This window comes from Dreissena polymorpha, chromosome 1, assembly GCF_020536995.1.
Source record: "Dreissena polymorpha isolate Duluth1 chromosome 1, UMN_Dpol_1.0, whole genome shotgun sequence".
NCBI lineage: Eukaryota > Metazoa > Mollusca > Bivalvia > Myida > Dreissenidae > Dreissena > Dreissena polymorpha.
In genome coordinates this window covers 105,986,525-105,999,504 of record NC_068355.1, presented here as the reverse complement: position 1 = coordinate 105,999,504, position 12,980 = coordinate 105,986,525, and the positions used below count along the sequence as shown (strand labels likewise).

The 12,980-nt window shown below is 37.2% G+C and overlaps 1 protein-coding gene across 24 annotated transcripts in view; it reads right to left on the bottom strand.

Annotated features, from left to right (window-relative positions):
* The window catches only part of LOC127865166 (myb-binding protein 1A-like), a 277,075-nt gene that overhangs the window by 30,439 nt on the left and 233,656 nt on the right, over positions 1-12,980 (bottom strand). For all 24 annotated transcript variants that reach the window (XM_052405109.1, XM_052405110.1, XM_052405106.1 and 21 more), the window contains 8 exons: positions 7,337-7,603; positions 7,001-7,131; positions 5,986-6,043; positions 5,747-5,860; positions 4,578-4,653; positions 3,304-3,425; positions 2,928-3,050; positions 2,323-2,394 (listed from right to left, as the gene is read on the bottom strand). In XM_052405109.1, coding sequence (XP_052261069.1) covers positions 2,323-2,394; positions 2,928-3,050; positions 3,304-3,425; positions 4,578-4,653; positions 5,747-5,860; positions 5,986-6,043; positions 7,001-7,131; positions 7,337-7,603 — 963 coding nt within the window. The remainder of the gene's footprint in view (positions 1-2,322; positions 2,395-2,927; positions 3,051-3,303; positions 3,426-4,577; positions 4,654-5,746; positions 5,861-5,985; positions 6,044-7,000; positions 7,132-7,336; positions 7,604-12,980) is intronic.

Below are 12,980 nucleotides of genomic sequence, written 5' to 3'. Positions count from 1 at the left end.
CACACAATATGCTGGGACAGCTTGCAATGTGTCACAGATACTGATGCCACACAATATGATTGGACACAGCAATGTGTCACAGATACTGATGCCACACAATATGATTGGACACAGCAATGTGTCACAGATACTGATGCCACATAATATGATTGGACACAGACAAAGTTATTATACATTCTACAGTGGACAAACAACAATGGCCATAATCAGTCAAAATGGTCACAGCCACAATTCATTTCTTAGTGTTCATCTACACATTAAGGCCTCTGAGCTTTGAAAAAATAAGCAAAATCTGCAAGGCAGTTAAAGAAATTGAAAACACAAAAATGTGGGACTACACGTATCTATGTAATAGAGAGAGAATAACAACAGAAAAGGGCCCCTTGCAAATACAAGCAGCAGCAAAAAAAATTGGGACAATATATTCATTATACAGTTGATAAACAGACTAGCTGCTACAGCTCTGTCTAAAGTAATCACATCCACAATTCCTTTCTTTAAAATCATCACACACATTAGAGTCATTGAACTGTTAAAAATTGGGCAAGATCCACCCAGCAGACAAAGAGGAGTTGAAAACAAGAGATGTGTTCGTCAGAAACACAATGCCCTCTATGGCCCCGCTTTGAAAAAAAAACACTATTTTTTTTACCTTTAACCTTGAAGGATGACCTTGACCTTGAACTTCCACCACTCAAAAAGTGCAGCTTCATGAGAACACCGCTTTAAAAAATTGAAAAAAAAATTGACCTTTAACCTTGAAGGATGACCTTGAACTTCCACCACTCAAAATGTGCAGCTTCATTAGAATGCAGCTTTGAAATAAACAAATAATAATTTGACCTTTGACCTTGAAGGATGACCTTGACCTTGAACTTCCACCACTCAAAATGTGCAGCTTTATGAGAACACCGCTTTGAATTTTTTTTTACCTTGAAGGATGACCTTGACCTTCTACCACTCAAAATGTGCAGCTTCATGAGAATGCCGCTTTGAATTATTTTTTTTGACCTTTGACCTTGAAGGATGACCTTGACCTTGAACTTCCACCACTCAAAATGTGCAGCTCCATGAGATACACATGCATGCCAAATATCAAGTTGCTATCTTCAATACTAAAAAAAGTTATGGCCAATGTTAAAGTTTTCGGACGGACAGACGCCATATATTTGACATTTGACCTTGAAGGATGACCTTGACCTTCACCTTTCACCTTTCAAAATGTTCAGCTCCAAGAGATACACATGCATGCCAAATATCAAGTTGCTATCTTCAATAGTGAAAATGTTATGGCCAATGTTCAAGTTTTCTGAGGGACAGACAGACGCTAGATATTAGACATTTGACCTTGAAGGAGGACCTTGACCTTCACCACTCAAAATGTGCAGCTCTGTGAGATGCACATGCATGCCAAATATCAAGTTGCTATCTTCCATATGGGAAAAGTTATGGCCAATGTTAAAGTTTTCGGACGGACAGACGCCATATATTTGACATTTGACCTTGAAGGATGACCTTGACCTTCACCTTTCACCACTCAAAATGTTCAGCTGCATGCGATACACATGCATGCCAAATATAAAGTTGCTATCTTCAATACTAAAAAAAGTTATGGCCAATGTTAAAGTTTTCGGACGGACAGACGCCATATATTTGACATTTGACCTTGAAGGATGACCTTGACCTTCACCTTTCACCTTTCAAAATGTTCAGCTCCAAGAGATACACATGCATGCCAAATATCAAGTTGCTATCTTCAATAGTGAAAAAGTTATGGCCAATGTTCAAGTTTTCTGAGGGACAGACAGACGCTAGATATTAGACATTTGACCTTGAAGGATGACCTTGACCTTCACCACTCAAAATGTGCAGCTCTGTGAGATGCACATGCATGCCAAATATCAAGTTGCTATCTTCCATATGGGAAAAGTTATGGCCAATGTTAAAGTTTTCGGACGGACAGGAGCCATATATTTGACATTTGACCTTGAAGGATGACCTTGACCTTCACCTTTCACCACTCAAAATGTTCAGCTGCAAGCGATACACATGCATGCCAAATATAAAGTTGCTATCTTCAATAGTGAAAAAGTTATGGCCAATGTTACATTTTTTTTCGGACTGACGGACGGACTGACTGACATACTGACGGACAGTTCAACTGCTATATGCCACCCTACCGGGGGCATAAAAAGAGCTTTGGAACATTCAAACATATGCATGAATATTATGACAAAAGAAATGCTGTGGGGCATAATAAAAACAAATTTTAAAAGATTATAACAATATAAATATTTCTAATAAGCACAAGGTTGTGTGTACCTTCATGAATACTTTACAGTCCTGTGACTCGAGAGTAGCCAGGATGTTTTTAGTCAGAGGCCAAAACAGCTTCTGGAACATCACACAGGATATACAAGTATTAAGGCAAGACTTTCAACATCACGATACATGCAGTCTTTCATTTGAATGAAATGTACAACTAATATCAGGACCTTGATTTATTTATCAGGGTGCTTGTTGCAGTCATCAAATCAAACACATTTGGTATGTTTTTCCATAAACATGGTCTTTTAAAATAACAAAAAAAGCTTAATTCCATAAACATATTAATTTTATTATGACATTCTTAATATTCAAAGGCTGTACCAACATTAGGTGCTTGCTACATGTGACTCTTAGTAAAGTGTTACTTTACAGAAAATGCATTTACAATTTAAACATGAACACAACAATTAATTATCCCTATTGATAACATCTTAATACACAGTGATATTTTATAAAGAAACTGTTCATGTTCTGCATGTGAAAAATGTAGTAGAAAAAACTACAAATGACAGACTAATAGTGCAAATGGAAGGAAGTTTTAGCCAACTGATGTATGATGAGACAGTGATACACTAGCAGCTGCCAGGCCTAGGACTCACAGTGAACCTCTGTAGCAGCGTGTGGAGCAGGGGAGCAGGGCAGTGGGCCTTCTTGCTGTTCAGCAGAGCAAACACTGCATCTCTCACCATAGAAACCACCTGATCAATCCCTCTCACAGTACTCTGTAACACGCAACATGCAGTCAATCCAAGTGGCATTTCTAAAACAGGCAATTTAAGCACCTCTTTGCCCGGAAATACACCCTAAATGTCTCAACATAATCAACATATTTGGATTACTGAACAACAAAACAAAAATATGTAAGTACATGTAAATGAGATAAGTTGTCTCATTAAAAAATCACATATGTCACAGCTGAAGTTTGACATAAGTATAATTAAGGGTAAGAAGTTCAGCAATATCATCATAACTTACAGGAGTATTCTGGGCAGCAGTTGCCCTAGTCTTGAGAGGTGAGACACTGGGCTGCTGTAGTATGGTCTTGATCACCAGGATACAGCACTTGGTCACATCCGTTACCAGGTCCGGCAATGAAACTGCAACAACAGCACGCTCAAAAGTGGCAATAGGACTCTGCACTTACTCATTTAGGTAAACCAGTTATATAATACAACACCGTGTTTGTGAAACGCAGTGCCCCTAGCTGCCCTTTAAAATTGCACAGCAGCTACTTTACAGAAAATTGTTAAATCTAAGGCCCGAAACTTAGTCAAAAATCAATAAACCAGAACCACACTCCAAAAATCAGGGCAATATCTGCAAGCATAAAGAAAAAAAATCTGGAAAACTGTTATAGAGAAAATAAATAAGTCCAAGGCCCGAAACTTCACCCAAAATCAATGGACTGGAACAAAACTAGCACCTGATTTGTAAGTCATGCAGGTAGATATATACACTAAAAATCAGGTTAATATTTCGAAGCGTTTCAGAAAAAAAGGTGATAACTATTATTCTAGAGAGAAAAAATATGTCTTAGGCCCATAACATCGCAAAAAAATATGTCTAAGGCCCATAACATGGCAAAAAATAGGTCTAAGGCCCTTAACATTGCAAAAAATATGTCTAAGGTCCATAACATCGCAAAAAAATATGTCTTAGGCCCATAACATCGCAAAAAATATGTCTTAGGCCCATAACATCGCAAAAAATATGTCTTAGGCCCATAACATCGCAAAAAATTATGTCTTAGGCCCATAACATCGCAAAAAATATGTCTTAGGCCCATAACATCGCAAAAAATATGTCTTAGGCCCATTACATCGCAAAAAATCAATTAACCATACTGAAACTCTTCCATGATCTGTCAGTCATGAAGGCAGACTTACATACCAAAAATCAGGTAAATATCTGAAAGCGTTTAGGAAAATAAATCCTAAAACAGAATACAGCATCAACAGCCAGGTGCATAAAAAAGCAGTCAAGATGTACACTGAACACTTAGTATGTTGTATATACAAGTGATTGGAATAAGGGATTTCTATCATGGCATCACTATAATTGAATTAAATTTCCATAACAAAAACCATCTTATTTGTTAAACAATACTGTTTAAACTAATGTAATTTTCAGGAAAACAGAATTTAAACAACAATAACCAAGAAATTTGTATGACTTGAAAAGAGTATTTTGCACATACATCTATACAAAAGTGATCCCTTATCTAATCAGGCTCACAGATAAATCCATACCTTTAGCAGCAAACTGTATAAGGAGCTGTAACACTTCCAGCAGCCTGTCTGAACTGCTGCCTTCCTCAGGCTCCAACTGAAACACACAACACAGCTGACTGAGTTGCACCATAATGCAGCAGTCTCTACTCACATTGAAGGAACAGCAGTAGTAGAACATTTCAAAACCATGGCTGAACTATGCTATGGACAACATGTGTCATAGAAAACTAGCTGGTGAAATGATGTGTTCAATTTAATATGCAAGTTGAAACAATGCTGTCTTGAGTAGCAACTGGCTCTTTGGGTTCATGAACCAATGGTTAATGTCAGCCCAGGGACGCTTGAATCCACACATACAAGATCTACCGTACCAGAACTGATCAATAGCTACTTTGATGTTAAGAAGTATTTCATTGATAATTACAATTTATCAAACAAAATACACACTTTCAACTGAAATGAAACTGGATTACAATCTGAACATCACCAAGAAACCCAGCAACAACACTGATAGAATGTGTCATTGCTCTTGGTAATGCGTTTTTTTGTATTTTTAAGGGCTTTCGTTACAGTCATGCATTTATGGAATTAAGTGTGACAACTGGTGCAAACAGCTGCAGATTGCAGGTGCTGCTACTTGACTGTCACACATCCCACAAAATATCAGACATAAAAAGATGAGCTAAAAAAACAGAACATAGTCCTATTCGCGTTTCCAGTGCAATAAACCCCACAAATTATCCAGGCGCTAGATGTGTCTATTTTCAGACCTCTGAAAGCATGGTATATCAAAATGCTCTTTGAATATGTGCAAAAACATTGGGGAAAAAAATTACAAAATTTAAAATTTGTAAAATCATATGCAAGACTTACCGTCCAACATACAGTAAGTATTCCGGAAAACAGGCATTTATCCAATCCCGAATTAATTCCATTAAAAAGTTTTTCTCATGTGACATTTTAGTGAAAATAATCCACTGAGGGCAAGCAGCTGTAGAGAAATTTTTCAGATAAAAAGATAACATGATAAAGATAAGCATCAATGAAAACAACAGCTAGAGGCCATGTCAATGTCTTGCTTACTTTATGCCTAAACTTTTTGGGCCTACAAATCTGACATAGGACATACACACAAAAACTTTCAAAAACTGATAAAACTAAACTTGAGTATAGTATTCTGTGATTACCTTCTTGACTTTGCAGAGAAGCATGAGAGTGTTGTGTGCCCTATTGGCAAGAGTCTGCTCATCCTGGTTACGAATACCTCCCACCACACGGTCCACAAGGGGCAACACAATCATCTGAAATACAATACACATCAGCTCGGTCAGGCGGCTGCATTACACACACTGTGAATTGAATACATGAATATCAACACAAAACACCATTCTGATTGCATGAATAATTTGAAAATGATGCTACTTACTGTGAGCAGGGAGGGGGTAGGGTGATGCTTGATCAACATGTCCACCAAGTCTAGCACCCTACAAAACACAGAGAATCTCAAAATGGCACATTAGGGATAAAGCAAACATTTCATTGCAATCCTATTTGCAATTAAAACCTGTAGAATAATATGCTTCTCAGACACTTTTTTGGTAAGTTTGCTATTAAAGCTGTGTGACAACAAAGCTCATACGCCACAATGTCCAAGATAATGTTTACAAGAAATGATTATTGAATACCTCAGTATGTTCCTGTCAAGTGTTTTCCTAGTGTCTGCTTGAAGGTTTTGAAGGTTGCCATACCTGGTTTTGAAGGATGCCATACCTGGTTTTGAAAGTTGTCATACATGTTTGTGAAGGTTGTCATACCTGGTTGTGAAGGTTGCCATATCTGGTTTTGAAGGTTGCTATACCTGGTTGGGAAGGTTGTCATACCTGGTTTTGATGGTTGTTATACCTGGTTGTGAAGATTGCCATATCTGGTTTTGAAGGTTGCCATACCTGGTTTTGAAGGTTGCCATACCTGGTTGTGAAGGTTGCCATACCTGGTTTTGAAGGTTTTCATACATGGTTTTGAAAGTTGTCATACCTGGTTTTGAAGGTTGTCAAACCTGGTTGAGAAGGTTGCCATATCTGGTTTTGAAGGTTGCTATACCTGGTTGTGAAGGTTGCCATACCTGGTTTTTAACGATGTCATACCTGGTGGTGAAGATTGCCATATCTGGTTTAGAAGGTTGCCATATCTGGTTTAGAAGGTTGCCATACCTGGTTTTGAAGGTTGCCATATCTGGTTTTGAAGATTGTCATACCTGGTTTTGAAGGTTGTCATACCTGGTTGTGAAGATTGCCATATCTGGTTTTGAAGGTTGTCAAACCTGGTTGTGAAGATTGCCATATCTGGTTTTGAAGATTGCCATACCTGGTTTTGAAGGTTGCCATATCTGGTTCTGAAGGTTGTCATACCTGATTGTGAAGGTGAAGTGCAGGTTTCTGTACCTGATTTTGAAGGTGTGGAGCTGCCTCTGCTTGTCCTTGTCCACCTGTTTGCCCCTCTTCATGCTGCGGAAGGCAGCGGCCAGCATGGAGTCCAGCTGCATCATCTCTGAGTCTGAAACTTCTACATCCTCCTGAAGGCACACAACAACACCAATAAAGAGGTTAAACTAATAGAGACACTGTTTGAAGCTAAATAAAGATTGCTTATTTGAAGCATATAAGTCATTTGGCATAGCAAGCCCAGGGAAAGAACATTAATGCCATAAAATTATTGAAGGAGTTGCAACCATCATATTATATTCAAACCTAAAAATATTATTTGATTTTTTACTCTACCTGTTCTGAGTTGTCCTCCCCCTCAATGACTGCTGCCTCTCCGAGAGCTGCCTTCACATTGGCCTTCAACTCCTCTGGGACACTCAAACTCTCCTCCTCTACTCCAGAATCCTCCTCATCATCGCCATCCTCCTCCTCCTCTTCACTGCTGCTCCCCTCCTCCAGTTGCTGCTCACTGGTGTCCATGTCATCCTCCATGTCCGAGTCCATGCTCTCCTCCACCCCCACTACCCCGTCCTCACTGGTCAGGCTGCTCTGCTGCAGAGCCTGCAGGGAACACACAGATTTAGGTAGATTAAAATATTCTCATTCAAATCAATTATTGTTGCAGGGCTTTGTTTCCTTCTATAGAATGGCTTAGGAGATCCATTCCACAATTCTGGATTTTCACACCCACATTTCATATATCTATCATCGCCTGGTTGTCAAAGAAAAACTGTTGTTGTAAAATGCGAAAAATGGATTTTAGGCCCCAAAATGTTTAACAAATAACATAACACAATTCAAACATTTTTCTTTTACAGTTTTTCATTCCCGTTTTGAGAATTTTGTTTCCCACTCATGGTACCTGTTAGCTTGTTGTCACTGATTATAATTGTTAATAAATACAAATTTAAAGCGGTGAAGTAAAGTTAACTTGGCAAATTTACCACACTATTGAATAAGAAAACTAGAGCTTTGTCACAGATGTGACGTATACCCCCAGGTGCCGCATTGACACAGACTATTTTGCATGCTGTCTTCACAAAACAGAATCTTATTTATGGAGATTTTTAAGAATTATTATGCCATTATCATTTATGGCCATTTTTTACCTTTGAACTCAAAGTGTGACCTTGACCTTGGAGATGACAATATAATTATTTCGTGCGACACAACGTCCAATGATGATGAACAAATGATTTTAAAATCTCAAAATTAACTACATAGTTATGGCCCAGACAAGCTCATTTATGGCCATTTTTGACCTTTAAACTCAGTGTGACCTTGACCTTGGAGATAGACATAATTCCTTTGCACAACACATCGTCCAATGATGAAAAACAAATGTGCCAAATGATTTGAAAATCTCACAATTAACGACATAATTATGGCCCGGACAAGCTCATTTATTGCCATTTTTTACATTTGAACTCAAAGTCTGACCCTGACCTTGGAGATATCAACGTAATTCTTTTGCGCGACACACCGTCCAATTATGGTGACCAAATGTGCCAAATAATTTTAAAATCTCACAATAAATGACAAAGTTATGGCCCAAACAAGCTCATTTATGGCCATTTTTGACCTTTGAACTCAAAGTGTGACCTTGACCTTTGAGATATCTATGTAATTCTTTTGCATGACACACCGTCCAATGATGGTTAAGTAATGTGCCAAATGATTTTAAAATCTCACGATGAACAACATAGTTATTGCCTGGACAAGATTTCGGGACAGACCGACAAAGTGACTCCTATATACAATGTATACAATGTATACAATGTACCTGTATACAATGGTAATGGGGGTATAATAACAAAACTCAAGATTCTATTTTAAATAAGAGATGAGTATGTCCGAAACACAATGCCCCCTATTGCGCCGCTTTGAAATAAAATTTCAATATATCATTTGGTAGGTTTAGAAATTATCTCCCTTTTAAAGCAATCACGCTTGGTCCATTCTGTCAAGCCATCTGTTTGAGGAACTCGCAATTGAAAACATCACGTATCCAGTTGTTGAAAATATAAGCAATGGACTGTTTCATGCCACATTTTTTAGTTAATGCAAACAGATTTTGTTTGTTTAACTTTACATGAAGACTAATTTATAAGGTGAATTATAATACATGAACTATTTTTGATTACTGTGAAACCATTTATTTTCGACAGCAAAAATTTTCGTCATTTTTATAAAAATGACGATTTCGTCAGCACTTAAATTCGCCGAATTCTGATTTTGAATTAAAAAAAAATGCGTCAGTCAATATCCGATTTGTGTGTAATACATATTCGCGATCAATCGCAGCTGCGAAAAATCGTGGTACGAATGCAGGAATTACACACTTGAGAATCACTGCAGGAGGTGGGGCCTGTTTGTCACATGCCAATTAACTAGTCTTTTGTTATCAAGGGACAGTTATGGACCCTCTTAATGTATGCCATTCACACGTTCTTTGTTATGATTAAAGGACAAGTGGGATCGAATAACCGTTAACGAGTGTTTGTAACAACGAAGCCAATTGCCAATTAGTCTTATTCTATTAATTGCCATACTAAAATATTCTTTATTGATTTGTGATAAATACGCATGTTGATCACACATCGTCATCTTTTCATTTGGTTTATTGTCTTTCATCGGCATTTGCTGCGTGGTGGCTAATATGCTACACCCCTGAACACACAATGCACCTAATGGGTAATAAAGTTAAAAACAATTAGCGCTAATTCATTACCATTCTACATAAACGAAGTCAACGCATTCAATACAGCTGTACTGCACATGCGTTTTAAAGAAGTGTAACGTGTCAGTTAAGTACCTTGTGTAATCTACATCCCTTTGTGTCAAAACCGGATTAATCTTGATTACGAAACAGCAGTGAATGTGTGCATGGATTATGTTGGAATTTAATGCCTCATGTTTACGGTAAAGTTTTAAAATATTGTTCAACTTAGTGTTTGTTTTTGTTCAAACATAGAGCATGATTGTTCGTTAGGATCTTAAATTCGCCGAACAGTCGACTGACGAAATTTATGAAAATTAATGCCTGACGATTAATAATGGTTTCACAGTAGTTGATTATGTCAATTATCTATCAATCATATGTGACATTTTCCTAGTAGAAGTATATCTTACAATTGTTTCAATTAAAATAACATTGTTTGAAACTTTTACAGAATATTTATTAAGCGTGCAATAGTTACAATTGTTTATAAACAATGTACATGTATGTATGTGTTAAATTTATATTTGTTTACAAGTGTTGTTGATGTTCAAGCAGCAGACAAAAACATTTGCTGTTACTGTGCCACACCAGAGGCAACAGAAAGAGACACAGAATCTCTTGAAAAATTTCATGTGGTTCTTCCACAGTGTTTTTTTCACCTATAGGGGAATGGTGGCGGGGCCTGTCCAAAGGGGAAAAACACGTCGTTTTTTTTGGAAAAGGGGAAAATTAAGAAGTCATTCTTTTATATGTAATGATATTTATAATATGAATACACATGTATGTATGAATGTAATATTCACAGCTGAATGTCTCTGTTCTTTTTCTAAAATATATATCAATGATTTGTTCAACATTAGTTTCAGTCAGTTCAGCCGTCATGCTCAGTATCAGTTTTCCAAGCCAATTAGAGTCTAATTGGGATTTTTTAAATGAATAAAATGGCAAATTTGAGCATTTTTTATCAATAAAATGGGCCAAATTTGAATGTTTTTATCAACAAATATTGACACATTATCGATACATCAGGCCTTTTCTTGGCCATTTCGGAAAAAAATTAATTCGTGAAGTCCACTGACTTGGGAAAACCTAATTTAATATAACTCTTTATAATAATTTTCTTTTGGAGGGGATTTAAAAAAAAAAATGGGGGAAAATATATACTATTTTTGGAGGGGAATGGGGCCGAATATCCGCCCCATTATTGCCATAAAAAAAACACTGTTCCATGATGTCAACATTGTAAAAAGACAAAACCAGTAATTAAACGCCGACCCCAAAAATGAACAGAACATTTGTGTGTGTGTACCCCGACAGATATAGATACACTGATATTTCTCATTGCCATTATGTTTCTTCTGACTACAGGCATATTAAAAATAAATAGTTTATTCTCATGTCTTTTCAGCATATATGTTTTAGCTCACCTGTCACAGAGTGACAAGGTGAGCTTTTGTGATTGTCTTTTGTCCGTCTGTCTGTTAACTTTCTGTAAAGAACATCTCCTAAACCACTCAGTGGTCTAATTTTGAATTATTTTCACACAAATATTCCTTGGATGTCTCTCTACCAAAATTAATAAAAGAATTCTGAATTTCTATTCTATGCAGAAAAATCTTTACCAATTTTTTGAGCCAGAAGACTTAGAGCTTTATTTGCTATTGTCAAGAGTTCAATGTCAGAAAAAAACAAGAGCTGTCAGAGGACAGTGCGCTCGACTATTTGAGTGCTTGACAGTATAACGTAAGACATCATGGAGTGGGGGGAGGGGGGGGGGGGGATAATGTGGGTGTGTGATCATTTAATAGATTATCTTTCAAAAATAAGAAAACAAAAATTAACAGATGATCTTTCAACCATAAGGAAAAAATATATTTCCTTTTTTTTTGGGGGGGGGGGGGGGGGGGGGGGCTTGGGAGGGGGGGGGGGGGGGGGTCTGGTGGGGGGGGGGCGTGGGGGTTAGTTTGAGTGGAGTGCATTATGGTATGTCAGGAAAGTGTGGTTTTGTCAAACTTTAACATAGATTTATCAATAATATGCATATTCTAAGTATAAAAGGGGCAATAATTCTGTCAAAATGCTTGATACAGTTGTCTGCTCTTGTTTATAGGTTGGGGTCATAATGGTAAACAAGTATGCAAAATATGAAAGCAATATGTCAAGGGACACAGGATATATTTGGGGTAGTATGAAAACTTTAACATAGATTTATCAATAATATGCATATTCTTAGTACAAAAGGGGCCATAATTCTGTCAAAATGCTTGATACAGTTGTCTGCTCTTGTTTATAGGTTGGGGTCATGATGGTTAAAAAGTATGAAAAATATGAAAGCAATATGTCAAGAGACATTGAAAATAGTTGGGGTAGTATGCAAACTTTAACATTTGCTGCATATTCTAAGTGGAAAAGGGGCCATAATTATGACAAAATGCTTGATAGAGTACTAGTACGAAAACTTTAACATTTGCACGCTAACGCTAACGCAGACGCTTACGCCGACGCTGGGGTGAGTAGGATAGCTCGACTATATATATTTTATATATAATAGACGAGCTAATATTTACTATAAAAAAAAAATCCCTACCTACATGCCCACCCAAATTTACCTGGGTCAGGTTATGCCAAACAAACAATTTTTTCAGGATAACCTAATATGACCAAACTTTAACCAAGGTTAAAGTTTTAGGACACACACAATGAATTAATGACAGACAGGCCGAAAACAATATGCCCACGATCTTTCGATCCGAGGGCATAAAAAGATATATAACAAGAGCTGTCAGAGGACAGGGCGCTCGACTATTCGAGTGCTTGACAGTATAACGTAAGCCATCATGGGGAAATTGTTCATATTCGATAATTTATTAGACAATCTTTCAAAAATAACAAAAGGAAAAAAACAAGAGATGTGTTTGTCAGAAACACAATGCCCCCTATTGCGCTGCTTTGAAGCCATAAATTTGACCTTTGACCTTGAAGGATTACCTTGACCTTTCACCACTCAAAATTTGCAGCTCTATGATATACACATGCATGCCAAATATCAAGTTGCTATCTTCAATATTGCAAAAGTTATAGAGAAGGTTAAAGTTTTGGTTAAAGTTTTTGAACTTGTTTTTTTTACCTTTGACCTTGAAGAGTGACCTTGACCTTTCACCACTCAAAATGTGCAGCTCCATGAGATATACATGCATGCCAAATATCAAGTTGCTA